At 38.6% G+C, this 27,058-nt stretch overlaps 4 protein-coding genes across 7 annotated transcripts; all 4 read left to right on the top strand.

Moving 5' to 3' along the window:
- The first annotated feature begins 1,589 nt into the window (after positions 1-1,589).
- On the top strand, positions 1,590-2,974 carry LOC131768291 (uncharacterized). Its single transcript, XM_066164681.1, has 3 exons — positions 1,590-1,775; positions 2,414-2,577; positions 2,743-2,974. Exons 1-3 carry the CDS (start codon positions 1,685-1,687, stop codon positions 2,851-2,853), a joined length of 366 nt encoding a protein of 121 aa, XP_066020778.1. The 5' UTR covers positions 1,590-1,684; the 3' UTR covers positions 2,854-2,974.
- A 1,448-nt stretch (positions 2,975-4,422) lies between these two features.
- Positions 4,423-13,065, top strand: LOC131768286 (uncharacterized). 4 transcript variants are annotated; one of them, XM_059084022.2, is made up of 6 exons: positions 8,703-8,767; positions 9,376-9,448; positions 10,131-10,405; positions 10,673-10,930; positions 11,805-11,948; positions 12,269-13,065. In XM_059084022.2, the coding sequence occupies exons 3-6, from the start codon at positions 10,157-10,159 to the stop codon at positions 12,410-12,412; spliced, it is 795 nt and encodes a 264-aa protein (XP_058940005.1). In that variant the 5' UTR covers positions 8,703-8,767; positions 9,376-9,448; positions 10,131-10,156; the 3' UTR covers positions 12,413-13,065. The 4 variants fall into 4 exon arrangements, with proteins under 4 accessions (XP_058940003.1, XP_058940004.1, XP_058940005.1 ...); XM_059084020.2 differs by lacking the exons at positions 8,703-8,767; positions 9,376-9,448 and adding an exon at positions 4,423-4,498; XM_059084021.2 differs by lacking the exons at positions 8,703-8,767; positions 9,376-9,448 and adding an exon at positions 4,490-4,597.
- A 1,539-nt stretch (positions 13,066-14,604) lies between these two features.
- Positions 14,605-19,239, top strand: LOC131768279 (uncharacterized). Its single transcript, XM_059084013.2, has 5 exons — positions 14,605-14,761; positions 16,114-16,435; positions 16,905-17,099; positions 17,753-17,914; positions 18,732-19,239. The coding sequence occupies exons 2-5, from the start codon at positions 16,160-16,162 to the stop codon at positions 18,840-18,842; spliced, it is 744 nt and encodes a 247-aa protein (XP_058939996.2). The 5' UTR covers positions 14,605-14,761; positions 16,114-16,159; the 3' UTR covers positions 18,843-19,239.
- Positions 19,240-24,256: 5,017 nt separating this feature from the next.
- On the top strand, positions 24,257-26,993 carry LOC131768296 (uncharacterized). The gene is made up of 4 exons (XM_059084030.2): positions 24,257-24,521; positions 24,790-25,035; positions 26,038-26,181; positions 26,494-26,993. Exons 1-4 carry the CDS (start codon positions 24,279-24,281, stop codon positions 26,638-26,640), a joined length of 780 nt encoding a protein of 259 aa, XP_058940013.2. The 5' UTR covers positions 24,257-24,278; the 3' UTR covers positions 26,641-26,993.
- The last annotated feature ends 65 nt before the right edge of the window (positions 26,994-27,058 follow it).

The raw sequence follows: 27,058 nt of genomic DNA, 5'->3' as shown, positions 1-27,058 counted from the left end.
CAATTTAATTCGAAAAACAAATGTAAAACAATGAAATTGTACGTTTGTGACAGTATGAAGTATCTCCAATTCCAGGACTCTTGGAGTCATTTCCTCTGTTCCTTTTTGATTTGACCCAAAGGTTACGTTCATGCAATTACTACTTTTATTAAAAGGGTAGGTGACAAAGCGCGATAGTTAACTGTAAATGATATACGTTATTCAGCAATAATCTGAAGTTGCTCCGCAACTTTTAATAACACTGCGAAAATTGATAGACATGCACAAATTCTGCTTTATCATCAAGCAAACATTTTAGGACCTTGAGTTTTATGGCTCAAAGAAAACGTCATTTTAAATGTTTAACCTCGATAATGGTATCATATAAAGTCGCATTTTCCATCCAACCTAGTCATTTTTCCAACATAGAACGAAAGTTAATAAGATTTTGTAAACGAAACCTCAGTAGCTGAGAGTGCTTCTGAGGGGCTGAGGTGTCTCCATGGTAAACTTTGTACCTTAAATAACCACTAATTTAACTTTTGTTTGATAAAATCTTCAGGGAAACAATTGATAATTTAAATGTAAATTGCTTTTGAGGCTATTTGATTTAAAAAGTTAGGACATCTTTTTGCTACCATTGAACCAACTAATGTTACTGATATTTAAATATCTTAATTAAAGTATCAATATAGTTCAAAGACAAAACAGAGTCACGTGACCACAGCAAACGTCAGATTAGCTCAGGCAATAATTCGTCATTTTAATCACAGGTGAAGCCAAACGTCACACCGGCCAAGGTCAGACCACTTAGACAGTCGTGCAGCAGATATATTCTAATCAGTCACAGACAGTGTCTGGAGCACAGTCTCCAATGAGATAACAAGGCTATGTCCCCACTGGACAACAAGGCTATGTCCCCACTGGACAACAAGGCTATGTCCCCACTGGACAACAAGGCTATGTCCCCACTGGACAACAAGGCTATGTCCCCACTGGACAACAAGGCTATGTCCCCACTGGACAACAAGGCTATGTCCCCACTGGACAACAAGGCTATGTCCCCACTGGACAACAAGGCCATTTCCCTACTGGAAAATAAGGCTATGCCCCTAATGAACAACTTGTCCAATCCGTTCCAGCCTCCAGTGAACCAACCTAGGGCAGGACGGATCGACAAAACCTACCTGAAAACTGCACTGAGAATCTCGAGAGATTTGGAGTTTGTAAGTAGTTGAAGGATATGAAGGGGTTTTATTTTAACGAATGATGTCGGATCGACAAGGGTTTCGATTTAAAACTTTGCCCGATCCAAGTAGTATCATATTTGGATTTCTATAATAATAATAATAATAATAATAATAATAATAATAATAATATCAACTTTATTTAAGGAGAGTAACACACAACAGTAATTCAACTGATGAACTAGTGGCCCTCAATAGATGCTTTGTCTCCTACCCTCTTTTCTCTCTAAGTTAGAATGCATTAGGAACCTCGTTGGAACACCACTTGCTTCTCTACGGCTTTGTACCAACAACCAAAGGGTGATGGTCAATACTCATTGTTCATGAGCGTACCTTGTCCTCTTACACAGTTCTTCTTGTTAATCGCCTGGCCATGTGGTGTTGTTTACTCTAACCGTACTTTCGATTTGGATGGTCGAGCAACGTTCTTCGCAGGAGTCTCCACATTTTGTTGGGTAATGGTGATAGTCCTCCAAATTGTGTTAATGCTTGGCATCCACAAAGACCGGCGATACTTGAGGACACCATCATATTCCACACTGATAGTGAGTATTGCAACCAATTCACATTGATAATTCATGAATGTAATACGAATACAAGGCCGTTTTCAAGATGCCCAAAGACTCTCTGAAATCGAGTCAGTTTTCGTGTGAGGCCTCTGAAAGGTGCTGAGACAAAAAGCAACCTCATTCTTTTCACAAGAAAGGTTTTGCACTCTTGACTTTTGGAATTCAGAGTGATATTTTAGGTCACTGATTGGGAAGAGGGACATTTAACACCATGTAGAAAAATTCGCCAGAAAATGGCCATCAAAGTGAGTGAGGATAAAATTATAGCAGCTTGGAACTTTGAGGGAAAATTTAACCAACTAAGTTATTACCTAAAAAGGCTCTCGTGTATACAGACTATTAACAGGAATTAAAGAACTGTGGAAGGCTGGACACTTGACTATCTCAGTTGCACAAAATATAGCCAGTCACTTGGCAGATATATTGCCTTGTACTCAAGATGACTGACTCTTTCTCAAGCTCCTCCACTTTAAAAACGAGGTTTTAAGGCTGTAATTTTGATGTTTAGGCGGCAGACGACGTGTTGTTGCTCTTTTAATGTTGTTACTGGCAATGGGATGTTTAAAACCAATCTTTTTCTGCTCTAACCAGTCAAAAACTCCTGTTCTTTTCTTGAAGGTTTACCTGTACAAGTCCTCATGACCATACTTCTCATCGCTAGTACTACAAGCCTGATTATGGTCGGTGTCGACTTGTTTAAAGCTGACAAAGCTTACCGTGATAAATACGGTGAAGGCAGACCTGGTGACCACTTAAACAATATACTGCTCGGTTCCGCCTTTGTACGTTATTTTACCTAAATCTAAATACTGTCTTGGTGAGCAGAATGAAAAGATCATGCAGAGTATCTTGTTTACTGACGAATGACGAATGAGGGCATTAGCGAATCGTAGGTGGTGGGTCTCAGGATCCAGATCACTCCCTAAAAATTTCTCTTCATTTTACAGTTTTGTGGTTCGTTGACCTGTTTGAGTTTCTTGGAAGACATCCCACAAGAGACAAGAATGTACAGATTGCAAAGAGCAAAGGAAATTGCTGAGGCTGATGATTCCCAGTAGCCTCTTAACTGAACTTCAACCGCGACAGCCTGGATCAGCGACAACGCTGCCAGTTTACTAAATTTGTAGAAGACAGCTTTGTTTGAAAGCGCGTCCTTAGCTTTGATTGATTTTTGTTGGTTAGCTGCATAAAAAAAGTTATCGAGAGCTGCTGTGTTGAAACGATCCCGTATTAACGTAGTTCGTTTTGACTTTTCCTATAATCATATTCGACATTTATCATGGTTACTGGCTTTTTCCCTAGCTAGATTTTTTAAACTTAACTGTTACAAACATGTACTTCAGGCCTTTTGAGTAAAACTGTGGCACCTATCACCCTAAAGAAGCGATGATCGAAAGAGACACACGGTCCTACATAGTGTCACATAGAATACAAGGTTTTTTCTATATCGTTTGCTGACCCCTATTTGAAATAAAACTTGGAGTATAAACTTTGATTAAAAAGTCTCAGTGAACTTTTAATGGTTACCTTTCTTAGCTTTGGTCAACAAAACCTCATTATAGTAAATAACGATGTTACGACAATCGCGACACAATGTTATCGATTTTGTGTTTTCGTTGATTTTAGTTTTCTTCCTTTTATCATCCTTTGATGGCTTAGCAATAGATGAAAAAAAGCTATTATGGTTTTTTTGCAGAATGAAGCGACTAGGAGTACTCCTTCCCTACCCCCCCCCCCCCCTCGGGACGAGACACTAGTTCATCGCAAAGTTACCTCCAAGCTGTGTCATCAATCTTTCCTGACAATTCGCCACTGACCCTACTCCTACAGGGTGGAGAGAGGTTGTGTGAGAGTTTTATTACCTTGAACAAGAACGCAAAGCTCCACAACTCACGTAGCTTTCCAGTTAGGCTCAGACAAAAATAATTCTCAGAAATCCTTCTTACTGTTCTTGGGAGAGCTATCATTTCACTGAATATTATTTTGAAGTCTCTGAATAGCTATGAGTATTCCAAATATTTTTTTATAAAAATCAATTCTTCATCTGTTAACCCTTAAAAATGGATTTTCATTCCCCATTTTAGAGAGACTTAAATAATTTTTTTGTTACATCTGTATGCCATGTTCGAAATTTGACGGAGCATTCACGTCCCCTGCTTCCATATTAGACAGATGTTGGAACAAGGAAAACCATTGCAAAGTTGGAATGCAATTGACCAGTCAAATGCTATACACATAAGCATGGAATTACCGTATAATCGGAATTTTTGGCAAAACGGCAGAGAAATCAGACCATTTTTCATCAAAATCTTATAAACGTCATCCAAAGTTCAATCCGTTTAATAAAATTTATCGGCATAATTTATCGTTGCAATAATCTCCGCCTTGTGCGTCGAAGACTTTCAAACCACTCTTTATATTGGATTAAAAAAAATTGTCAAGTAGCTTTAAATTCAATGATTGTTCTCATGTATCATCAAAAGCAAGTGGCGTCAAACGTAATGGTTCAAATACCGTGAACGGTTGCACATTTGCACATTACGTATTGCGTACCTATATTTTCTGTTATTTCGGTCACAAATGAAACCCTATACAAAGAAGATAATGTGTATCTGCTTTTCCACGAAAGCAGTCACGACATAAGTAGCTGCACCTTTGTCCTAACACTGACAGTCTGTGCTATCAGCGCAAGAGAAAAGAGCGGTAAGAAGGAAAATTCATAATTTATATCCTTAAGAAAGAAAAAGTTCCCCTTACTTCTATAGAGGTTTATAGACGCGGACGATTTCACTGCATTCAAAGGTAATGTCATTTTTCAGTTGCTGTAATTATTTTGGCCACGTCTCTGAACGAGCCATACCATTTCCTAGTAATCCCCATCGACCAGTGATATAAGAATAGTACAATTTTCATGTATTGCTAAGTGTCATCGTTATTGAAACGTTTTCGGAAAGTCGATCGACCTTTGGGCTGCACACTTAATACTAATCGTTTTCGCCATAATTTAGGTCTCGTAGTTTAACAGCCTTTTCAGGCGCCTTTTATGTGCATTTTGTAACGATAACTGAAAAGAATCTCCGAAAATACCTGGGGAAAGAGCCAAATTTGATGCATCAAAATTACCGTAAATCGATCGTCAAGAAACCAAATTTCCAGTGATAGATGTCAAGCATTTGTCACGAACATGCGACTACCACGACGAGGATTCCAACCTCAGACTTTTCGACCAATTTCGCAGTCGGGTCATGGAACAACTAAGCTACAGACAATTTGCTCTTTTTTTACCCGAAATTAAAAGTAAATTGGCCACCGCAAAGATTTTCTAAAGCTAACGTTTCAAGCGTTAGCGCTTCGTCGGGGCGAATGTAAACACGGTTTCTAAAGCTAACTTTACGAGGGTAAACCCTCCGTCAAAGTGACAAACAACCCGCGTATTGGCAGCTAAGTCATATGCTAAGTACAAAGGTGACATATATCCTACATATACAGCTAGGATCTGTTGAATCGAAAACTAGTGTCTCATGTGGATAAAATGAGGAGGATTGTACATTTCGTGTTCTGGTGTATCGCAAGAGACCTGTTTGTACTGGGAATTTGAGTTGATCGGTGTTTCCTCGCACTCAGGCTTTCCGAGAAAGCTTATCCAATTTCTTAATAGGAGCGAAATTGTAATAACCATTCAGCCGTCATGAAATATCTTAAAGAGAGTAAAATATATGTTCCCCATGCTTTCATAGAGGTTTATAGACGCGGACGATTTCACTGCACTCAAAGGTACTGCCATTTTTCGGTTGCTGTTCGTGATAGGTCGTATTTGTAGATGTGCCCATCCCATTTCCTAGTAATTTCCATCGACCAGTGATCTAAGATATGTACAATTTTCATGTATTGCTGAATGTCAACATTATTGAAACGTTTTCAGAAAGTCGATCGACCTTTAGGCTGCACACTTAATAAGTTCATTGTTTGTTCCATAATTTAAGTATCATGGTTTAACAGCCTTTTCAGGCGCCTTTTATTTGCATTTTGTAACGATAACTGAAAAAGAATGTCGGAAAATATGTGGGGAAAAAGCAAAACTTGTTGCATCAGAAGTCCTGTAAATCGATCATTAAGAAAGCAAATTTTCAGGGATGGATGGCAAGTATTTGTCACGAACATGCGAATAGAAAATATTTTAATTCCCCATGATGAGGATTCGAACCTTTGACTTTTCGAACGATTTCGCTGGCAGATCATCAACCAACCAAGCTACACACAATTTGGTTTTATCATCTGAGATTAAAATGTAAATTGGCCACCGCAAAGAGTTTCTGAAGCTAAATTTTCGAGCGTCAGCTCTTCTTCGGGGCGAATGTACTACAGCTAACGTTACGAACGTAAACGCTTCGTCAAGTCGACAGACAACCTACGTACTGGCAGCTAAGTCATATGCAAACATCCTGCATATACTGTTAGGATCTGTTGCATCGAAAGCTAGTGTCTTATGTGGATAAAATGAGGAGGATTGTACATTTTGGGTTCTGGTGTATCGCGAGAGACCTGTTTGTATTGGGAATTTGAGTTGATCGATGTTTCCTCGCATTCAGGCTTTCCGAGAAAGCTTATCAAATTTCTTAATAGGAGTGAAATTCTGATAGTCATTGAGCCGTCATGAAATATCTTAAAGAAAGAAAAATATAAGTTCATCCTACTTTCATAGAGGTTTATAGACGCGGACGATTTTATTGCACTTAATGGTACTGCCCTTTTTTGTTTACTGTTAGTGATAGGTCGTATTTGTAGATGTGCCCATCCCATTTCCTAGTAATTTCCATCGACAGTGATCTAAGATATGTATAACTTTCATGTATTGCTGAATGTCAACATTATTGAAACGTTTTCAGAAAGTCGATCGACCTTTAGGCTAGACACTTAATAAGTTCGTTGTTTTTTCCATAATTTAGGTATCATGGTTTAACAGCCTTTTCAGGCGCCTTTTATTTGCATTTTGTAACGATAACCGTAAAAGAATGTCGGAAAATACGTGGGGAAAAAGCAAAACTTGTTGCATCAGAAGTCCTGTAAATCGATCATTAAGAAAGCAAATTTTCAGGGATGGATGGCAAGTATTTGTCACGAACATGCGACTAGAAAATATTTTAATTCCCCATGATAAGAATTCGAACCTTTGACTTTTCGACTGATTTCGCTGTCGGATCATCAACCAACCAAGCTGCACACAATTTGGTTTTATCAACTGAGATTAAAATGTAAATTGGCCACCGCAAAGAGTTTCTGAAGCTAAATTTTCGAGCGTTAGCTCTTCTTCAGGGCGAATGTAGAGACAGTCACTACAGCTAACGTTACGAACGTAAACCCTTCGTCAAATCGACAGACAACCTACGTATTGGCAGCTGACTGATATGCTATATACAAACATCCTTCATACACTGCTAGGATCTGTTGCATCGGAAGCTAGTGTCTCATGTGGATAAACCACATGAGGGATTGTACATTTTGAATTCTGGTGTATCGGGAGAGACCTGTTTATATTGCAAATTTGATTTAATCTATGTTTTCCCTTGCTTTCGTGGAGGTTTATAAACGCGGACGATTTCACCGCACTCCGCAAAGGTACTGTTATTTTTCAGTTGCTGTAACTGATGACATAGGCCATATCTCTAAATAAGCGATACCGTTTCCTAGTAATTTCGCCTGATCCGTGATAAAAGTAATACACAATTTTTATGCATGCTTTTTTTAAATGTTATCATATTTAATACGCTTCCGGAAAGTCAATAAACCTTTAGGCTACACACAAGTAAGTCAATTGTTTCTCCATAATTTAGGTTTATGGTTTAACGGTCTTTTCAGGCGCCTTTTATTTGCAAAGTGTGATTGCTGATAAATGCAATTGGGAAATACCTGAGGAAAAAACAAAACTAGTTGCATCAAGAAGGAGAATAAATTAATCATCAAGTACGTTTTCCATCCTGGTGAATTGCGACAGACCTATATGGTTTCTATTGTGACCTTGAGTTGATCGATGTTTCCTCGCATTCAGGCTTTCCCAGAAAGCTAATCCAGTTTCTTGATAGGAGCGAAACTCTGATAGCCATTCAGCCGACAAGAAATATCTTAAATAAAGAAAAATATAAGTTCCCCTTGCCTTCGTAGAGGTTTATACAAGTGGACGATTTCACTGCTCTCTTCAAAGGTTCTGTTATTTTTCGGTTGCTGTAATGATCGGCCACATCTCTTAATGAGTCATACCATTTCCGAGTAAATTTTATTGATCCGTGATATTTGTAATGTACAATTTCATGAATGCTTTGCTAAATGTTATCATGGTTCATACGTTTTCAGAAAGTCAACAAACCTTTAATTAGGCTACACACAAGTAAGTTAGTTGTTTCTCCATAATTTAGGTTTATGGTTTTAGGCACCTTTTATTTTCAAAGTGTATAATTGCTGTTAAATGCAGTTGAAAAATACCTGGGGAAAAAAGTAAAACTAGTTGCATCATAAAAGTCCAATAAATCGATCATTAAGAAGCCAAATTTTTAGCCGGCTACGTGGCGAGCATTTGTCACGAACATACGCCCAGAAGAGGCGATGAGGATTCGAACCTCAAACCATCCAACCGATTTCGCTCTCGGATCATAGGCAAACTGGGCTATACACAATTTGGTTTAGTCAACTGAGATGATAATGTACGTTGGCCACCGTAAAGAGTTTCTAAAGCTAACTTTTAGAACGTTAGCTCTTCGTCAGAGCGAGTGTAAAGAATGGCTTTAAGCTGACACCGTTTCAATGAAAGGCCGCATCTCAAGATAAGCCACGCCATTTCCCTTTAATTTCCATCGATCAGGGATATAAGTCGTGTAAAACTTTCATTAATTACTTAATGTTTTCATAGCTGACACGTTTTCGGAGTTTACATTCACTTGATTTCCGGAAAGGCAATAAACCTTCGGGCTACACTCACAAGTAAGTTAATTCTGTGTTTCTCCATAATTTAGGTCTTGTGGCTGAACAGCCCTTCGGTTCAGGCGCCTCTAATTTACAGAGTGTACTTGCTGATAAATGCAATTGGGAAAGACCTAAGGAAGGAGCAATACTAGGTGCATCGAAAAGTCCCATAACACGGTCATTAAGAAGCCAAATTTTCAGTGATAGATGGCAAGCATTTGTCACGAACACGCTACTAGGAAATATCTTAATCGGCAGCGCGATAAAGGTGCGAACCTCACACTTTTCGACCGCTTTTTTTGTCTAATAACCGACCAACTAAGCTAAGACAATTTGGTTTTATCAACTGATGTAAATTTTATCAACTTATGTAAATTGGTCACCGTAAAGAGTATCTAAAGCTGACGTTTCGAGCGTGACCGACAACTTACCTACTGGCAGCTAATTAAGTGGTAGGCTATGTACAAATGTGACACGAATCCTATATACTGCTACAGCTATGATTTGTTGTGTCGAAAGTGTTTCATGTGAGAAAATGAGATTGATCGTACATTTTGCATCCTGGTGTATCGTGAGAGACTTGATTACATAAGGAATGTGAGGTGATGTGGTGTAATCGCCTTCAGGCTTTCCAAGAGGACCAATCCAATTTCTTGATAGGAACGAAGCTCTTACAACCGTTCAACTGTCGAGAAAAAGGTAAAAACGACCAGAAAATGTCATTTTCTTAATCCTTTCCGTCATGAAGTGGGCATTTTATGATTCTAACGTATGATTCTCGAGTAGATGGTTTAGATTAAGGTATATTTTTACGTATTAAGTGAGATAGCGTTTACAGCAAATAACTTAGTAGCGTGAGTAAACAACTTAGGCTTGAAAGCAAAGGAGCAAAATGTTGCTTCCAATTCATCTTGGAAGCAAACTAATATTCTCTAGTTGGCAAGAATATATTAGTTAATATTCTCCTGCTGTTTGTAATTTATGTGTTCGTCTTGGTTTTTGCGGTAACCACAAAACACTGAACTTCTTACATGGTTGCCAAAGACAATCAAACCTAAATCAGCCTAAGATCTAATTCAAATTCACCCTTAAAGCTGCTAATACTGAGTAGTAGAATTTTGCAATAGTTAGCACTGATCTACTCTCGGAAATTTACTTTTTTTTTACATGATGATATATTAATCTTTCCATGTGTAATGATATAATGATATATAGTAATGCTAAATTGTAAGGAAAAGTGACATGTCAGTCTCGTCTTGAAGTCGAAACAAGATGCCCATATTTACAGATTTACAAAAACTTAATCTCGAAACACAACATTTTTTGTCAGGCTTAGTTCACAATGGGTGATTTGATTTAAAAGACTTGTTTCCTTTATTAGATAGAGAAACGAGAACTTGTGGAAAAATGAATCAAAGTTCTGGGAACCAGCGTTTCGCTTATCAGCAACCAGTTCGCCAAGTCCCTCCAGGTCAATCGCAGCCCATGTATTTCCAGGCCCAGGCCCCTCCTGGACAGTATGCTCAACAACCAGTTGGACAGGTTGTACAACAGGTCCAACTGGTTCAGCCTGCAGCAGCAGCTCAGGAACCGACGTTGCCAAAGACTACCGATTATTGGAACAGTGCCTTGATTGCAGAAAGAGTGGTTGAGTTTGTGAGTTGTTGTTCCTTTTTTCCACAAATTGATGCCAGAATAAGCTGCCACCTTTTTATATGAAAGATTGTTTATTGAGCTAGGCTGATACAGCTTTTTCTGATTTTTGAAGAAAATGAAAGCTTGGTGCTCTGAAGCATAACGATACAGTTTTGGGAACAATCTTTAAATTGACCACTACAGCCTAAAAAGCCACCTGGCACTGAAAAACCCACGCTGTAATTCACTCTTATAACATTTCTTATACAGTTTATTTCTTGTTTGTAGCTTTTCCTGTCAGCTGCTTGGATATCGATTGTTAGATATTCCAGCCTGAGTGGAAGCGATTCTTGGAATAAGATTGGATATTCGGCATATTTCAAATATTCCGGAGATAGTCCCGTATATGAATTTGGGAGAGTGAATTTTTTTAAGGGAATCACAGTGTTCTGCTGGATCGTGTCCATTGTATTTCAAATTGGGTTTGTTTTTGGCTTCAACTACATCAAGCGTCTCTTGTCACGACCGTCACACTTGACAATTGTGGTAAGTTTATCGTTGGTGAAAATACATTTTACATTTGAGACCAGTTAATAGAATCCCATGGGTGTGGAAGATTGTCGCGATAATCGACAGCTCAAGTGTATAGATACTCCTCTAGAATAAAATGTCATCTTACTAGTGGTTCATCACATTTTCCTCAAGTATTTATATGCAAAACCACGAATAGGAATGCAAGGTGAAGTAGAAATCCCATTTTCCAGCCTAGGTTTTGCCCAAATCAAATTTCGCAGCCTAACTTTTTATCTTTCTCCAATTGCCTTTTTTGCGCTTGTTTTCCTGGGCCTCAAGTCAAATTTATTTCCTTTAAAAAAACAAAGCAAATCCTCGCTCGTCATTCATCACTTCAAGCCTCTTTGCACATGGGCATGAACTTAGGGAACCATATCACTAAAAGAAGCCACTTCACAGTTTGTGTGCATCTCGAAAGACTTATCTCAAATCTTTGTGTGTTCGTCAATAATTATCATTTGCAATTCATTTTAATTTTCTCCACTCTTGAAAAATCTTTTTGCCTTTTTCTGACGAGCTATCATTCAACGGTTTGAAAATAAATACTCTAAAGACTTCCCCCCTCCCCTCTCTCTCCTCCCCTCCCTCCCCAAAAAGATATATTCTTAAATATGACTGTAATTATAGGATGATAATAGTAATGATAATGAAAATGATAACGATAATGACAATGATAGTGATAACGACGATGACGACAACAATGATGATGACGATGTCGATGAAAATAACGATGAAGATAACGATGACGATAATGAAAATGATAAAAAATAACGAAGTTTTATCGTTTGTCCGGCGATATAGTCACTTCTGAACCTATCAGATTCAGCTTTTCTTTTTTTCTCCACAGTGCTTCATTGTGCATATCATCCTTACCATCTTACTGGTGGCTTGTACACTGAGCCTCGTGTTTTATGCGCATGAGATGTCCAAGGCTTACGACTCACTACCCTTGGCTATAAGGATTAACCTTGATGAACTCTACTTGGCACTGGTAATCTACAACGGCAGTCTCTCCTTTAGGCCTTAATATGTGTCACACAGAAAAAAAGTTTACGATTATACTATGGGACCTTTTATCATTATAAGGAAAATAAGCGTATGAAGAGAGATCAGAGCCGAGCAAATTATTCGTATAGGTGGTTCTCCGAGAAGAATCCGTTTTTATTGTTTGAAGCCAAATTATCTACATACAAAACATAACCAGCCGCCTTATAAGGGGACGGAGGGTTTTCCTTCGAGGAGTGGTACTCAAAAATTTTTTTACTCACAAAACCTCAACGTGTAATAACGATTTTCTTCCTTTTCCGACAGATTTTTGGTTTCCTGGTCTGCTTTTCTTTCTTCGAAAGCGTTCGATTGTTCTACAAAATGATCGTTACACAAAGAGGAGAGGAAGAAACCGACAACACTGCACAGACGGCTCAGGAGACTGGTATTCAGTCTTCTGCTATATAACCCAAAGCTGATATTTGAGCAAGGAAAGAAAACTTTTGACTAGATTACGAGATATGCTAGCGTACTGAATGTAGTCAACCCTTTAACTCCCAAGATCTGATTGTTAATTCTCTCCTCTAGCTGAAACACATTTCCTTGAAAATTAGTTAGGAGAATTTGGTGTTAGATCAAATAACAACTTCCACCTGATACATATGAATATTTTCATTACCTGTTTGCTGGATAATGTGGGGATATTATAGGGAGCAGTTTTATGTTGATCACTTCTGGGAGTAAAAGGGTTAACGTTAAGTTAGAGATGCCTGAATACGGTTTGGTAAAATTGATGATATATGTTACCCATTTTAGCTATCTTTTTTTGCGATGTTAGGTTTCGTGTTTTAGTGCTTTACACCATGGGATCACGTTTGTTTGTACTTTTTTCAGTCGGATTGTTCATAGTTATGTAATAAAAGGCAATCAGTCGAAAAAAAAACCGACAAACTTCTCTGTGATGGGTTTTTGTTAGGCCTTTTTTTACTTGGCTGGGTCTAAACAATATCCTCTTATGCTCTTTTTTAACTTACTGACTTAGAGATGTAGTTAGTCACTTTATGTGAACGCAAAAAAATAAAGTTTGTTCATGGTCAGATTGCTCCTGACCTAAACTGCAACACCGTTGTTCTCATCTTTGATTTAGAAAAATGTTCTAACTATGGGTTTTCGATGTTTCTGGCAGATTATTTTCGCGTAGCGATGAGGCAAGTGTCGCTTTTAATGAACCCTTTACATCCTAATATCGGTATGCATATTCTCCGTATACTGTTCTCCAGACATTTCTTACGGGTCTGAAAAGGAGAATTCGTTTAACAGTCAAGAGTTCTTTAGTTATTGATCATTTCGCTCATTCGCATGACCTTAATGTTTGATTCAGGGCTGATATTGTAAGGAGAAATTAGATGCCAGTCACTCTTAGGGGTTAAACGGTTAAGTCTTAGATCGCTGTTTGGTTTGCTGATGTAATATCACAACTCGAGATGATATGCTTTTTCAGTTCATCGCTTATTTATTCCAAGTTGTACTCGAAATCATGTGATTACCTATACTAAACAGAGTATTAAATATCGATGGTAATTTAAGTTAGTTCCATCTCTCTGCATTCCGCGAAATCACCGTCAATAAATGATCGAAGCTCTGGGTTTGTTTAGAATCTTGATTTCGCGTTTGCGGCTGCTTTCAATTGAGTGTCGTTTGCAATCTAAGTTATTAAAATTGTGAAAGCGTGTTTGAATTTGAAATTGGACGCGATTATATTCATAAGTAGGGCGCGCGATTAACCACTTCTATCGGGAGATTCTGTAATAAACACTTCTTCTTTATTTCTCCGAATCAGGACAAAACGAAAACAATTCCTCTGAACAAGTTCGTGTCTGTTTTATTCTAAGTATACGTCCACAATTAGAATTTACATTCTCGGAAAAAGTAACCGAACCGCTCGAATGTCATTCATCAACGAATATTTTGGTAGCTGTGGAAACAGCCTAAAAGCTTGTCTTCATCTTTCTAGGAAACCTATCGCCTATGCAAATTCTTCAGGTATCGAGTTCCTACGCAGAAAATCGGCGAAATAATCATTGCTTATATGAAGATTGTAACTGGAGTCGTCTTTGTGGTGAGCTGAGCGTAACTCTTTTTAAATGTTTGGGTTGCTTCATAAACAAACTTATAGCTCCTTCTGTCTTTCTAGGAAACCGCTCAAGCGTCTTATTCCAGCACAGGCCGCCCAAGCTCCAGCCGTGAGATGATCATCTAGGGACAATAACAGTCATGGCGGAATTATAAGAGTTTGTATGTGAATATTTACGACCGCTCTAAGGAATAAAGAAATACGTCAAATTCTCAATAAACATACCCCACCTTACTTCCATAGCGCATCGCTTGTTATCTGACCGCTTACTTTGACGAAATGAATCCAATTTAGCGAGTTGTCCATTTCGTGGTTTCCAACTTTTCTTATGTGCGTTGGAAACCTCGAAATGTACAACTCGCTAAAATGGATTCTTATCATCAAAGTAAGCGGTCAGATAACAAGTGATACGCTGTGGAAGTAAGGTCAGATATTTTTATTAAGAATTTGACTTTTTTTTCATTCCTCAGAGCGGTCGTAAATATTCCCATACAAACTCTTTTAATTCCGCCATGACTGTTATTGTCAAGATGACCATCTTACAGCTGGAGCTTGGGCCACCTGTGATTCAAGTGTCGAGTTTCTTCGCAAAGAGTCGATGAAATAACGATTATTGCCAATGTACAGTTTGTGTCTGAAGCAAGAGGATTTTTAAAGGGTCTCAAAACGCTCAGAAAACGAAGGTATGTTTTTAAACCAAGTGCTGGTAACATTAAAATTGTAAAACGACTTTACAATTTCGAATTTTAGATTCTCGCTAAAGAGACAATGCTCCTCAACACTGAATCACATGTTTTGCATTTTATGGATGGACACGAATGGAGTGTTACTTAAATCAATGAAGCAGAATTTCTTGTACAGAAGATGGAAATGCTGACTGATTTTTTCCGCCAAAACGAAATCTACTCCAATTCGGATACTTGCACGCTTCAAAGATCACGTGCTTGGGAGACATGCCACGTCCTCCATATAAAAGAAAGTCAACTCGTTGTTGTAAAAATCTAACTAGGGAGTACAAAAAGGAGTCATTTAGTGGCCTCATTCAATTTGATGTCCATAGCTGCAAGATTCCGCAGTTAATACGATACAAGGATAAACGGGTGCAATGAAAATTATACTATTTCGGGTCTAGTACAGTTGATCCCTTTTCAGAACATCGCTTCGTCATAGTTGGCAAGTTAGTCGGTCTAGAGCTAGAGATCAGGCTTCTGTCTCACCCTCAAGAGGCGATCTTCGCAGTAAATGAGCCCACCGATATCAAAATGAGCAATTTAATTCGAACAACAAATGTAAAACAGCAAAAGGTATTACATTTGTGACAGCTTTAAGTATTTCTTGGAACTTAAATACATTTCCTTCGTTCCATTTAGATTTCACCCGATGGTTACTTTGATATAATTACTACTGTTATTAAGGGGGTAATCAACAAAACATAATCTCAAAAGGGCGACATTTAACTGAAATATACGTTATTCAGCAAGAAACTGAAATCTTTCCGCAAATTTTAATAACAGCGCGAAAATTGAATTCTTAACATGCACAAATGCGGCTTTATCATCAAATAAACATTTTAGGACCTTACGTTTTGTGGCTCATAGAAAACATATCCTTTTAAAAGTTTTTCCTCAATAATGGTATCATATAAAGTCGCAGTTTCCATCCAACCTAGTCATTTTTCCAACATAGAACGCAAGTTAATATGATTTAATAAACAAAACCTCAGCAGCAAAGGGTGATACCGAGGGTCTGAAGTGTCCCCATGGTAACCTGAGTATCTTAAAGATAATTAGAAATTTGACTCCTGTTTGATAGAATCTTCAAGGAAACAATTGATAATAAAATGTACATTGCTTTTCTGGCTATTTGATTCGAAAAGCTTAAACATCTTTTTTCTACCATTGAATCAACTAATGTAATATTGATATTTAAATATCTTTTGAGAGTGTTAATAGAGTTCATAGACAAAACAGAGTCACGTGACCACGGCAAACGTTAGCTTAGTTCAGGCAATAATTCGTTATTTCAACATCTACAGGTGAGAAGTCAAACGTTAGACTCAAGGACGGACCAGTTAGACAGTCATGCAGAAGATATATCCTGATCAGCCACGGACAGTGTCTGGAGCACAGTTTCCAATGGGACAAGGCCATATCCCTGGACAACCTGTCCATGTCCCCACTGAACACCCTGTCCATGTTCTCACAGGACAACCTGTCCATGACCCCACTAGACAACCTGTCCAATCCGTTCCAGGCCCTGGTGTCCCTATGCAGCCTCCAGTGAATCAACCTAGGGAAGGGCGGCTCGACAGAACCTACATGAAAACTTTGCTGAGCGCCTCGAGACTTGTTGAGTTTGTAAGCAGTTAAAGGATATGGAGGGGTTTTAACGAATGATATCGGATCAGCAGGGGTTTTTTCGATTTAAAACTTTGCTCGATCCAAGTAATATCATATTTGGATTTCTATGTGTAGATGCTGTGCCTTCTTAGTATTCTTGGCCAACAAATTGTTCTTTTATTTCCAAACTTTTAAATTCATCACTTCCTAACATTTTTAGAAATTAAATGTTTCGATAGTTTTTCCCTTAATGATGTATGCAATGAAATGAATTTGACCTACAAATGTAATGTTGATGAGTATCGCATGGGTCTTTATAGGTTCATGTGGCGCATCGGGATACCCTCTTTCTAAGTTCGAATTCATTAGGAAGCCTCGTTGGAACACCACTTGTGATGCTCTCTTGCCCTTCTCCAGCTTTGTACCAACAATCAAAGAGTGATGGTCATAATCATTGATCACAAGCTTACCTTCTCCTCTTACACAGATCGCCTTGTTAATCGCCTGGCCATGTGGTGTTGTTTACTCAAACCGTACTTTCGGTGTGGATGGTCGAGCAACGTTCTTTGCAGGAGTCTCCACATTTTGTTGGGTAATGGTGATAGTCCTCCAAATTGTGTTAATGTTTGGCATCCACAAAGACCGGCGATACTTCAGGACACCATCAAATTCCACATTGATAGTGAGTATTGCAACTAATTCATTCTGATAATTCATGAATGTGATACGAATACATGGCCGTTTTCAAGATGCCCAAAGACTCTCTGAAATCGGGTCGGTGTTCGTGTGAGGCTTCTGAAAGGTGCTGGGACAAAAAGTAGCCTCATTTTTGTGCTTCCGATACAAATCATTTTCACAAGAAGGGTTTTGCACTCTTGACTTTTGGAACTCAGAGTGGTATTTTATATCACTGATCGGGTAAAGGGACATTTAGCACCATCTTTACTGGAAATTGGCCATCAAAGGGGGGGGGGGGGACAAAAACATAGCAGCTTATAACTTTGAAGGAATATTTGGCCAACTAAGTTATTACCTAAAAAGGCTCTCGTATATTTAACTACAGACTATCAACACTAATTAAAGAACTGTTGAAGACTGAATTCTTGACTATCTCAGTTGCACAAAATACCGCCAGATATATTGCCTTGTACTCAAGATGTCTGACTCTTTCTCAGGCTTATCCCTCTCAGGAACGAGGTTGTGAGGCTGTAATTTTGACGTGTGGGCGACAGACGACATGTTGTTGCTCTTCCATTGTTGTTACTGGCAATGGAATGTTTAAAACTAATCTTTTTCTGTTCTAACCAGTCAAAAACACCTGTTCTTTTCTTGCAGGTTATAGCTGTACATGTCCTTATGACCATACTTCTCATCGCTAGTACTACAAGCCTGATTATGGTCGGTGTCGAATTGCTTAAAGCTGACCAAGCTCACCGTGATAGATACGGTGAAGGCAAACCTTACGACGAAAACAATGTATTCCTTGGTTTCGCCTTGGTACGTTATTTAACTTTTTCCCTAAATTTGCTGTTCCTACCGCCTTGGCGAGCAGAAGAAACAATCAGGCACAGTGTCCTGTTTTCTGACGAATGGAGGCACTAGTGAATCCAAGGGGTGGGTCTCGGGATCTGAACTACTCCCCTCGCCTCACCCCATTCCCTATTGATTTTTTTAACTACCTGACAGACACTAGTAACAATAGGATGGTAAAAAAATCACTAAATAGGAAGCATTGAAAATTTCTGTATTTAATGAGTTTGGTACCCCTCGCCCCTCCTTCTCTGCCCCTTTCCTACCAAAAATTCCTATATATTCCCCCAGGGATAGCCTAATAATCAGCGCTCCAGACACTGGATCGCTAGATCTCAGTTCGATTTTGGTCAGTGCCATCGTGTTGCCTACTTGGGCAAGACACTTTACTCTCACAGTTCCTCTCTCCAGGCAGGAGTGTGTTAAGCATTAGAGACTGTTTGTTATCTATCGCCGGGAGAGGGGAGGGAGGGGCGAGGATTTTGGTAGTGTCACAATACCATTTACCTTATTCACCCCCTAAGGCTCAGTGGTGCTCCTACCCCCCTGCCATCCTTTATGCTCTCCTAGCGACGAATGATCCCTACCCAGCCCCCTCTTAAAACCACGTGATCTTCTCCAAACTCTTCCGACCATGCTATGAAAACCGCAACATAGATTGGCCGATAATTTTGAAAGATTAAATATACAATAAACTTACAAACGTGTAGCAAGCGGTAAAATCACAGCTGGCTTAACTAACAAAAACGTATCTTTCGTGAAGATTTCTCTCTCCATTTTGCAGTTGACTGGTGGGGCGGTCTGTTTCATGTTCTTGGATGACATCCCGCCACTGACAAGGATGTACAGGTTGCAAAGAGCAAAGGAAATTGCTGCGGCTGATGATTCCCAGTAGCCTCTTAACTGACCTTCAACTGCGGCAGCCTGGATCAGCGACAACGCTACCAGTTTACTAAATTTGTAGAAGACAGCTTTGTTTGAAAGTGCTTCCTTAGCTTTGATTGATTTTTGTTGGTTAGCTGCATAAAAAACGTTATAGAGAGCTGCTGTGTTGAAACTTAGTTAGTTTTGACCTGCCCTTTAATTGCATTCCACATTTATCATGGTTACTCTTTTTCCCTTACTGGTTTTTTAAACTTAAGTATGACAAGCATGTACTTCAGTCTTTTTGAGTAAAACTGTGGCACCTATTACCCTAAAGAAACGATGATCGTAAGAGACATACGGTCGTACGTGGTGTCACATAGAATACTCTGTCTATGTATCGTTTGTTGAACTCTGGTTGAAATAAATCTTAGAGTATAAACTTTGAACTGTCAATGGTTACCTTTCTTAGCTTTGATCAGCAAAACCTCATTATGGTAAATAACGAGGTTACAACAATTGCAACAGAATGTTATCGATTTTGCGATTTCGTTTTATTTTAGTTTTCTCCCTTTTATCATTCTTTGATGGCTTAGAAATGGAAGAAAAAAACTATTATGGTTTTTATGTAGCATGAAGCGACTAGGAGTACCCCTCCCCCCTTTCCCCCCCCCCCTCCCTGGGATTAGATACTGGTCCATCGCGATGTTACCTCCAAGCATTTCATCAATCTTCCCTGACAATTCGTCACTGACCCATCTATACTCCTGGGGGGTGGAGAGAGAAACTGTGAGAGTTAGTTTAGCGGCCTTGCACAAGAACACAAAGCTCCACAACTCACGTAGCTTTCCAGTTATGCTCAGACACAAACAATTCGCATAAATCCTTCTCACTGTTCTTGGGAAAGCTATCTTTTCACCAAATATTTTTTTGAAGTCTCTGAATAGGTATGGATATTCCAAATATTTCTATAAAAATCAACACTTCAAAACCTTAAAAATGGATTTCAGCCCCCATTTTAGAAACACTTACATATTTTGTTTGTTACATCTGTATGCTATGTTTTGAAATTTGACTGAGAATTCACGTCCCCTGCTTCCATATTAGACAGATGTTGGAATTAGGAAAACCATTGCAAAGTTAGAATGCAAGTCACCAGTCAAATGCTACGCATATCAGCATGAAATTATCATATAATCGGAATTTTTGACAAAACGGCTGAGAAACCAGACAAGTTTTCATCAAAATCTCCCAAACGTCCTCCAAAGTTCAATTAGTTTGATAAAATATATCAGCTTAATTTACTAATGTAATAATCTCCGCATTGTGCGTCGAAGACTTTAGAACCACTCTTCACGGCTTAAAAAAGGGTTAGCAGTGTCTCTTTGGAATGGTCAGGTAGCTTTAAATTCAATGATTGTTCTCATGAATCATCAAATGCAGTCTAGAGTAAAAGCAAGTGGCGTCAAACGTTATAGCTCCAATACCGCGAACGGTCGCACATTTGCGCATGTACGTATTGCGTACCTACATTTGCCATGTCACTTTGGTCACAAATGAAACCTTATACAAAGCAGATGTGAATCTGCTTTTCCACGAAAGCAGTCACTACATAAGTAGCTGCACCTTTGTCCTAACACTGACAGTCTGTGCTATCAGCGCGAGGGAAAAGAGCGGTAAGAAGGAAAATTCATAATTTATTTCAAGAAAGAAAAAAATTCCCGTTACTTCTATAGAGGTTTATAGACGCGGACGATTTCACTGCATTCAAAGGTAATGTCATTTTTAATTTCGGTTGCTGTAATTATTTTGGCAACATCTCTGAACGAGCCATACAATTTCCTAGTAATTTCCATCGACCAGTGATATAAGAATTATACGATTTTCATGTATTGCCAAGTGTCATCATTTTTGAAACGGTTTCGGAAAGTCGATCGACCTTTGGGTTGCACACTTAATACTAATCGTGTCCTCCATAATTTAGGTCTCGTGGTTTAACGGTCTTTTCAGGCGCCCTTTATGTGCATTTTGTAACGATAACTGAAAAATACCTGGGGAAAGAGCCAAACTTGTTGCATTAAAAGTCCTGTAAATCGATCATCAAGAAACCAAATTTTCAGTGATAGATGTTAACATCTGTCACGAACATGCGAGGAAATATTTCAATTCACCACGATGAGGATTCGAACCTCATACTTTTCGAATCATCGCAGTCGAATCATGGACCAACTAAGCTACAAACGTGATTTATATCTTACATATACTGCGAGGATCTGTTGCATCAAAAACTAGTGTCTCATGTAGAAAAAATGATGAGGATCTTACATTTTGCACCCTGGTGAATCGCGAGAGACCTGTTTACATCGAGAAATTAAGTTGATCGATGTTTCCTCGCATTCAGGCTTTCCGAGAAAGCTAATCCAATTTCTTAATAGGAGTGAAATTCTAATAGCCATTCAGCCGTCAGGAAATATCTTAAAGAAAGCAAAACATAAGTTCCCCTTGCTTTCATAGAGGTTTATAGACGCGGACGATTTCACTGCACTCAGGGTACAGTCATTTTTCGGTTGCTGTTAGCGAGTCATTGGTCGTATTTGTAGATGAGCCCATCCTACTTCCCAGTAATTTCCATCGACCAGTGATTACAATAATGTACAATTTTCATGTATTGCTGAATGTCAACATCACTGAAACGTTTTTGGAAAGTCAATCAATCAACCTGTAGGCTACACACTTAATAAGTTCATTGTTTTTTCCATAATTTAGGTCTCATGGTTTAACAGCCTTTTCAGACGCCTTTTATTTGCATTTTGTAACGATAACTGAAAATTTAAAAAATGTCGGAAAATACCTGGGGAAAGAGCCAAACTTGTTGCATAAAAAGTTCTTTAAATCGGTCATTTAGAAACCAAATTTTCAGTGATGGGTGGCAAGCATTTGTCACGAACATGCGAGAAGGAAATATTTTAATTCCCCACTATGAGGATTCGAACCTCAGACTTTTGGACCGATTTCGCTGTCGGATCATAGACCAATTAAGCTATAGTAGACAATTTAGTTTTATCAACTTAGATTAAAATGTAAATTGGCCACCGCAAAGAGGTTCTAAAGCTAACTTTTCGAGCGTTAGCTCTTCAGTAGGGCGACTGATGTAAAGACAGTTTCTAAAGCTAACATCACGAGGATAAAACCTTCGTAAAAGCGACAGACAACCTACGTATTGGCAGCTAAGTCACCTGTTAAGTAAAAACGGGACACTGTGCAGGATATCGAGCCGGTTAGCTCTTCGTATAGGGCGACTAATGTAAAGGCAGTCTTTAAAGCTAACGTTACGAGCGTAAACCCTTCGTTAAAGCGACAAACAACCTACGCATATTGGCAGCTGAGTCACATGTTAAATACAAACGAGACACTGTGTAGGATATGTCTGATATACTGCTAGGATCTGTCTCATCTAAAGCTAGTGTCTCGTGTGGATAAAACGAGGAGGATTGTACATTTTGCACCTTTCTTATATTGCGAACTTGAGTTGATCGATGTTTGCACGTTCAGGCTTTCCAAGAAAGCTAATCCAATTTCTTGATTGGAGCGAAACTCTAATAGCCATTCAGCCGTCAAGAAATTAAGTTCCCCTTGCTTTCGTAGACGTTTATAGACGGGGACGATGTCACTGCACTCTTCAAAGATACTGTTATATTTTGGTTGCTGTAATTATTGACCACATCTCTAAATGAGCCATATCATTTCCTAGTAATTTCCACTGATCCGTGATATGAGTAATGCACAATTTTCATGCGAATACTTTGCTAAATGTTATCATAGTTAACACGTTTTCGGAAAGTCAATAAACGTTTAGGCTACATAAGTAAATTAATTGTTTTTCCATAATTTAGGTCTTATGGTTTAACAGCCCTTTCATTCGCCTCTTATTTGCAAAGTGTATAATTGCTGAAAAATGCAGCAAAACTAGTTGCATCAAAATGTCTGATAAATAGAACATTTAGAGGCCAAATTTCCAGTGATAGATGGCAAGCATTTGTCACGAACACACCACTGGAAAAAAACTTAATACACTGCGATAAAGATGCTCAACAACACAAACACACAATCCGCAACACTAGCACAAAACTCTACACAAACACAAACTTAAGTCTGTGTTTGTGTAGAGTTTTGTGTTAGTGTTGTGGATTTTGTGATTCTGTTTTACTGAGTTTGTGTTTGTGTGGTAGAGTTTTGTGTTAGTGTTGCAGATTTTGTGATTCTGTTTTAATTTTGTGTTTGTGTGGTAGAGTTTTGTGTTAGTGTTGCGGATTTTGTGATTCTGTTTTAAGTTTGTGTTTGTGTGGTAGAGTTTTGTGTGTGTTAGTGTTGTAGAGTTTTGTGTTAGTGTTGCGGATTTTGTGATTCTGTTTTAAGTTTGTGTTTGTGTTGTAGGCTTTGTGACTTACCAGCCATCGTACGAAAGTGTTTCATGAGATAAAATGAGATAAAATGAGATTGATCGTACATTTTGCATCTTGGTGTATCTTGAGAGACCTGATTACATTGCGAATGTAAGATGATATTTCGTCGCTTTCAGGCTTTCCAAGAAGCCAGTCCAATTTCCGTTTAACTGAGAAAAAGTGACTGCCAAGAAAAAGGTAAACACGACCAGGAAATGTCATTTTCTTAATCCTTTCCGTCATAAAATAGGCATTTTATGATTCTAAAGTATGATTCTCGAGTAGATGGCTTATATTAAGGTACATAAGTAAGACATCGTTTCATAAAAAATTACTTAGGAGCGTGAGTAAACAATTCAGCTTGGAAGAAAAGGAGCAAAATGTTGCTTCCAATTCAGCTTAGAAGGAAACTAATATTCTCTTGTTGGTAAGAGAATATTAGTATATATTCTCTTGCTGTTTGTAATTTATGTGTTCGTCTTGGTTTTTGCGGTAACCAGAAAACACTGAACTTCTTACTTGCATAAGACCTGGAGTGGGGCATTCACAGCCTTCTCTACAGCAGTTATCAAACCTTCTAAATCGGCCTAAGATCTGATTCAAATTTTCCCTTCAAGCTGCTAATACTGAACGGTAGAATCTTTTAATAGCTAACTCACTGATCTACTCCCAGAAATTTATTCATGCTTGATGATATATTTATTTATCCATGTATAATGATATAGTGATCTACAGAATGATATATTATAAGGAGAAGTGACATATCAGTCTCATCTTGAAGTCAAAGGTTGCCGAAGAACCATTACGTACCCATATTCAGTTCTAAAATAAAAAGATACGGGACAGGGTTGACTCAAGGGTACAATTGGTATGGAGGCTCCGGGTAATGAGCTCCTGTATTTACTGATTTATAACAATTTAATTTCAAAATACGACCATTTTTGTTAGGCTTAGTTCACAGTGGGTGATTTGATTTAAAAAGCTTGTTTCCTTTATTAAACAGAGAAACGAGAACTCGTGGAAAAATGAATCAAAGTTCTAGGAACCAGCGTTTCGCTCATCAGCAACCTGTTGGCCAAGTCCCTGCAGGTCAATTGCAGCCCATGTTTGTCGCGGCCCAGGCCCCTCCTAGACAGTATGCTCAACAACCAGTTGGACAGGTTCAACAGGTCCAACTGGTTCAGCCCGCAGCAGCACAGGACGCGACAGTGCCAAAGACTACCGATTATTGGAATAGTGCTTTGATTGCAGAAAGAGTGGTTGAGTTTGTGAGTTGTTGTTCCTTTTTCCACAAATTGTTGTCAGAATAAGCTGCCACATTTTTAGAAGAAAGATTGCTTATTGAGCTAGGCTGCGACAGCTTTTTTTGATTTTGAAGAAAATGCAAGCCTAGTGCTCTGAAGCATAACGATACATATTTGCGAACAATCTTTAAATTGAACACCAAAAGCCCAGTAAGCCACCTGGCAACGGGAAAAACCCACGTTTTGATTCACTGTTATGACACCTCTAATACAGTATATTTTTTGTTTGTAGCTTTTCCTGTCAGCTGCCTGGATATCGATTGTTAGATATTCCAGCCTGAGCGGAAGCGATGCTCTGACATCGCTTGGTTCATATTACGTATATTCCAGTGATATACATGCAGTCGGGAGAGTGAATTTTTTTAAGGGAATTACAGTGTTCTGCTGGATCGTGTCCATTGTGTTTCAAATTGGGTTTGTTTTTGGCTTCAACCATATCAAGCGTCTCTTTTCACGACCGTCACACTTGACAATTGTCGTAAGTTTATCGTTGGTGAAAATATATATTTTACATTTGAGACCAGTTAACAGACTTCCACGGCTGTGGAAGAGTGTCGCGGTAATCGACAGCTCGGGAGTATTGATACTTTTCTAGAATAAAATGACACCCTACTAATGGTTCATCAGATTTTCCTTAAGTGTTTGTATGCAAAGCCATGAATAGGAATGCAGGGTGAAGTAGAAATCCCATTTTCCAGCCTAGGTTTTGCTCAAATCAAATTTTGCAGCCTAATTTCTGTCAAAATCTTTCTCCAATTGCATTTTTTGTGCATACTTTCCTGGGACTCAAGTCAAATTTATTTTCATTAAAAAACCAAAGCAAATCCTCGTTCGTCATTTACCACTTCAGGCCTCTCTGCGCATGGGCATGAATTTAAGGAGCCACGTCACTAAAAGGAGCCAAATCACAGTTAGCGTGCATCTCGAAAGATTTATCCTAAATCTTTGTGTGTTCGTCATTAATTATCATTTGCAATTCACTTTAATGTTCTCAACCCTTAAAAAATCTTGTTCCATACTGGTTTATTGTCGGCTTTTGCTTGACGAGCTATTATTAAACGATTTAAAAAAAAAACGCTGTTAAGACCTCCTTTCCCCTCCCCTCTCCTCCCCTCTCTGTCTTTCCCCCCAAACTCTTCTAAAATATGACAGTAATTAGAGGATGATAATAGTAATGACAATGAAAATGATAATGACAACGATAATGACAATGACAACGATAATGACAATGATAGTGATAACGACAATGACTATGACAATGATGATGACAATGATGATGACGATGACAATGAAAATAACGATAACGATGACGATGATAATGATAATGATAGTGATAACGACGACGACTATGAGGATGAAAATAACGATAACAATGACCATTACCATGACGATGATGACGATAATGAAAGTTTTATCGTTCGTCCGGCGATATAGTTACTTCTGAACCTATCAGATTCAGCTTTTCTCTTTTTCTCCACAGTGCTTCATTGTGCATATCATCCTGACCATCTTACTGGTGGCTTGTACAGTGAACCTCGTGTTTCATGCGCATGAGATGTCCAAGGCTTACGACTCACTGCTCCCGGCTATAAGGATTAACCTTGATGAACTCTACTTGGCACTGGTAATCTACAACGGCAGTCTATCCTTTAAGCCTTGATATGTGCCACAGAGTAAAAAGTTTACGACTATACTATGGGAACTTTTATTATTATTACAAGGAAAATAGGCCTATGAAGAGAACTCAGATTCGTAGGTGGTTCGCCGAGTAGAATCCGTCTTCAATGTTTGAAGCCAAATTATTTCATACAAAACATAACCAGCCGCCTTATAAGGGGACGGTGGGTTTTCCTTTGAGGAGTGAAACTTAATGATTTTGGTACTCTAAAACGTTTTTCCTCAACTTGTAATAACGATTTTCTACCTTTTTCGACAGATTTTTGGTTTTCTGGTCTGCTTTTCTTTCTTCGAAAGCGTTCGATTGTTCTACAAAATGATCGTTACACAAAGAGGAGAGGAAGAAACCGACAACACTGCTGCACAGACGGCTCGGGGGCCTGGTATTCAGTCTTCTGCCATGTAACCCAAAGGTCACATTTGAACAAGGAAAAAAACCCTTTATCTAGCTTACGAGATATACCAGCGTGTTGAACCTGGTTAACATTAGAAATGCCTGAAACGACTTGATAAAGTTGATGAAATATGTTACTCATTGCAACTTTCCTTTTTGAGGGTGTTAGGTTTCGTATTTTTGTGCTTTACACTATTGGATCGCGTTTGCTTGCATTTTTTTAGTCGGATTGTTCAGTTATGTAATAGAGGTCATCAGCTAATGACTGGGCCTAACCAATATACTCTAACCTTATACTCTTCTTGACCTTGCTGACTTAGAGTTGTAGTTAGTCACTTTATGTGAATGCAGAAAAATAAATTTTGTACATGGTCAGATTGCTCTCGACCTAAACTGCTACACCGTTGTTTTCGTCTTTGATTTAGAAAAA

This window comes from Pocillopora verrucosa, chromosome 3 (assembly GCF_036669915.1).
Source record: "Pocillopora verrucosa isolate sample1 chromosome 3, ASM3666991v2, whole genome shotgun sequence".
NCBI classification, from domain to species: Eukaryota; Metazoa; Cnidaria; class Anthozoa; order Scleractinia; family Pocilloporidae; genus Pocillopora; species Pocillopora verrucosa.
Note: the sequence above shows the minus strand (reverse complement) of the source record. Positions and strands in the feature narration are given on the sequence as shown.